Source organism: Dipodomys ordii, unplaced genomic scaffold (assembly GCF_000151885.1).
Source record: "Dipodomys ordii isolate 6190 unplaced genomic scaffold, Dord_2.0 Scaffold79, whole genome shotgun sequence".
Taxonomy (NCBI): Eukaryota; Metazoa; Chordata; class Mammalia; order Rodentia; family Heteromyidae; genus Dipodomys; species Dipodomys ordii.
In genome coordinates, this window is record NW_012267295.1 from 4937412 (window position 1) to 4941318 (window position 3907).

General features: G+C 50.1%; 1 protein-coding gene across 1 annotated transcript in view; it reads right to left on the bottom strand.

The window, feature by feature from the left end:
• Positions 1-1542: 1542 nt before the first annotated feature.
• Positions 1543-3907, bottom strand: part of LOC105992114 (apolipoprotein L3-like) — a 6303-nt gene continuing 3938 nt past the window's right edge. The window contains exon 3 of the mRNA XM_013024944.1: positions 1543-2671. Within this exon, the coding sequence (XP_012880398.1) occupies positions 1948-2622 (675 nt within the window). The 5' untranslated portion in view covers positions 2623-2671 and the 3' untranslated portion in view covers positions 1543-1947. The remainder of the gene's footprint in view (positions 2672-3907) is intronic.

Consider the following 3907-nt stretch of genomic DNA (forward strand, 5'->3'; position numbering starts at 1 on the left):
GAGCCTCTGCGGCCCCCGGGGGCCCTCAGAGGCTGCAGCCAGCAAAGCAGCTGCTTCGACATCAGCGGTAACAAAGGATGTGCGTGCAAGGCCTGAAGCAGGGAGGAATAAATGCCTGGTCTCCAAGGCAGGAGCAGAAGAGGGGTTAGCTAAAAACACCCCAGAAACACTACCTTGCTTCTCCCCAAACCATGACATGAATTGTATAGGTTCTGGAAACCAATGGAGCAGGACAGACTTCCAGTGCATCCCAGGGGACCACCCTGCAGCCATATCTAAGCCCCTGGATGTTCCAGCCACTGTGGAGCCAGCATAGGCTCCGCTCCGGCCTGCCTGCACTGGGCTGTCAGCATTAGCTTTCCCGCTGGCCTTCTTTCATTGGTGGCATTAGAGACCTCTTCCTCTCTAGGCTCAACTTTTCTTTCCCCAAATAATTCCAAGTCTTGAAGCCAAGCCATGGCTGTGAACCCAAAGTCAAAGGGATCTCTTTGTCCTTGAGATGGATGGCTCTTGGGGAGATGCTCAGGAAGCACCACTGAAGAATGAAAAGTATGGAGTCGCATCTGTGCCGATGGCACACCATTGTCTTTCCACGTGTGAGCGGAAGGACACTCAGAGAAAGGAGATGGCGCGGCCTGGCCCGGGAGCTCTGATGGCCTAGCAAGGTGCTGGGAAACCTCAAGGACTTGGCTTCTGGTTAAAGGTTTAAATTCTGCTGCAGGGGAAAGAGATCTGAGAGATGACCACCAGGGGCTGCGCTTGGTTTATAATGCTTAAAGAATAAACACTGGCCAATCTGGGCTGTTCCCCCAAATGCTGCCATGGATTTTCTGTATTGGTGACCTAGGAAAGATTGAGAGCCTAAGTCTGTACTTTTGTGCACTTAAATTTTTTTTCAATGCAGTAAAACAACAAAACTAGAAGTTTCTAAAGAGCTACTGTTGTACTTCTTTCTATTATCCTCCTCCTTTCTCTCTTTTTGTCCAAGACCAAGACTCAAACTTGCTATCTGATATTTTTGCTCATTAGCTGGTGCTCTACCACCTGAACCACACTTCCAACCTCTCCTCCTCCTTCTTGGTCACAGGAGCATTTCTGAGTTTTGGTGTGGCTGGAGGCTGCCCAGCTCCTGCGCCCTTCTTCCTGACTTCTGCCTGTGGAAGGTGACAGATGAGGTCGGGAGTAGAAGAGAACCCCACCGCCATAGCTGGAAGCTGTGGGGGTGGGGATGAGGAATTCTGGACGCTCATCCTCCATCATCACAGTCACAGTACCAGGATTATTGGGTAAGATTTTCCCACCCGAGTCCAGAGGGGCACTCAACTTTGAGCACAGTGGAGCTTCACCTATTTCCCACAAGTGTAGGAAAGGCTGCTTTAACACAGCTATGGTGGCAGTTAACTTGAATAGGGAGCTGTTGGGCAGAGTCCCAGTGATAGACAAAGAATAGTTCTGCTCTAGAGACTGCTAACTCCTAAAGGTTACCCAGCTATGCCTTCCCAGAACCCAGCATGGAGAAGTTTACGTGCATCCAACAACTGGTAGCCTATGATCAGTTTATTGATTGCGATCATGCCCCTGAGGCCCCCAGAGCCCCACAGTACACATATAGGGTAAAGGCAGTCTGTGTTTTCATGAGAGTTGCAAAGAGAAAGTCCAGCAGAGCATTTTAGAATGGAGTTTGGAGGCATAGAAATAGCCAGATGCTACGCCTCAGGAATCCCCCGAGGAGGTTGTGTGAAGGTTTGCGGAGCACACAAAGGCTGGGGCACCAAGGTGAAGGAAGTCTCCCTGGGTGTGGCTCTGTGGTGACAGGGCTTAGGAAGGTGGCATCTCCTACTGTGCCTCGTAGACCCTGACAAGCAACATCAACTTGTTCTCCAGCTCCTGAGCTACCCAGCGCAACTCTTTGGCCAACTCTGACTCTGCCCCCTGAGATAAATGCTGTCAATCTTGCACAAGACTGGTCACATCTAACCCAAGTAAGATCCCTGTGGAGACTCCCCCCAAGACTCGGGTTATTCTGCTCATTGACTGTGCAGGGCCCTGAAAGGCTCTCTCCACATTCTCAAAGGTGTTTGAAGATCCCACCCTGTTCAATCGGCCCTCCAACTCATGTGGTAGATGAGGGTTGGTTCTGGCCCCTCTTAAGGTAGAGACATATGGCCCCAGCTCTCTCAGGCACTGGATGAACTCATCCATTGCCAATGAACTTTTAAATGCAAACCTAACACACATCCCTATTAATTCCTTTAATCTATCCGTGCTTGTGGACAACAGCTTCATGGCTTCATCTTTGGCTGAAGCCATTTTACTCCCATCTACAATGCTGGTGGCAGCACTGGTCACAGAAGATGCTGTTCCCAGCCCAATCCCACCTGCCACGAGTGCCATACTGAGTCCTCCTGTGAAAGGTGCCAGAAGAAGGCCACCGAGGGCCATGAGCCCAGAGGCAACACCAGTGGAGTCGGCCACCACGTGGGAGATGGTGCAGTCCTTGTGCACCTTGCTGACCTCCTCTGCCAGGGCCCGGAGCCTCCTGATGTGCCCCTCAACCTCTGCTTTCATCTGAGGAAACCTCTGCAAGAAGATCTTCCTATCCTCCTGGTCTTTCCAGATCATGTCTGCTGTAACGTTCTTCAGAACCTCTCTCAGTGCTCCTGCCTCCTCCCTGCAAAAGTCAATGTCACAGGATGGAGAGCATCAGTTTGTTTTGCTGCAAAATGGATTCCGTAACTTCTTTCCTGCACAAGTCACCATGCTTTCACTAGACTGAAACAAAGCTTACTAGGATGAAACAGATATTCAGTATTGTTCTTTCAAAGATGAACGAGTTTAGTAGGTCCCAGAGGCTCTGTGGTCCGTACTCAATGAGGGTCAAAGAGTAAAAGGCCACTTAGGATGTTCTTTCATGAAGGGCATTTGAGAGAAACCTCCCTCTCAAGATAAATGCTTGACAGCCAAGGCCTCTGCCAGTAGGAGGCTCTGACATTGAACAAAGAGCCTTACATCCTAGAAGACCAGTGTGTTAAACCACCAGCCTTACCAAAGCCTTCCCTGGCTGCTCTGTGTCTGGAAAAGGATCTGCAGACTCCTGGGAAGTCCTGCCAGCCAGGAGTGGCTGTGTTAGCCTGCAGACTTTGGCGACAAGGCCGTACAGGTGGAACATTTCTGATTCAAAATCCCCAATTCCAAAACGCCTCCAAAGGTGAATCAGTAATTTCTGAGTTCTGGGGACTGGACTCAGGCCTTGCAGGTCAAATCCTCTCCCACATGAACCTTGCAAGCTCCGGTCCTTTAGCCTTTTGTTTTTTGCTTCAGGTGAGACCCTGTACAAACTTTGTCCTACCCCAGCTCAGTCCTGAATGTGTGCTGAGGGCCTGTTATTACTGCTGATCACCTACGTCCTCTTCTCCAGAAACTGGGATGGGCTGCCATCGCCTGACCCCAAATCTGAAATCCTCTCAGCACTACCATGGAGCCAGACATGGCAAGTCCTACACCTGACCTCAGCAGAGAGATTGTCGTAAAATAGCCTATGGAATCACCTGCAGGTTGTGTGTCATGTACAAAAAATAAATCTTTTATGAATTTCACATCAAGTGCAGACCCTAGCCCCGAGGTATTTCATTACATACCTGACATGTGTCAAAATCCAAAAGAAAATAACCAGAACCCATTTGGCCTCACTGATTCTGGGTAAAGAATGCCAGGTCCTGGCAGTGTAAGGGTGATGTGGGGTGGGTGCTTTGACATCATTTCTGACTTCTAGAGGCACTAGAGACTGAAGGCACTGAGCTCTGGGAGGGAGGGAGGCTGCAGGGTAGACTTGAAGCAGGGTGTGATTAAGCCTCATGATGGAATCTGGGTTGTCCTCCTGACTGGCTGGAGATGCGCCTGGGAACTT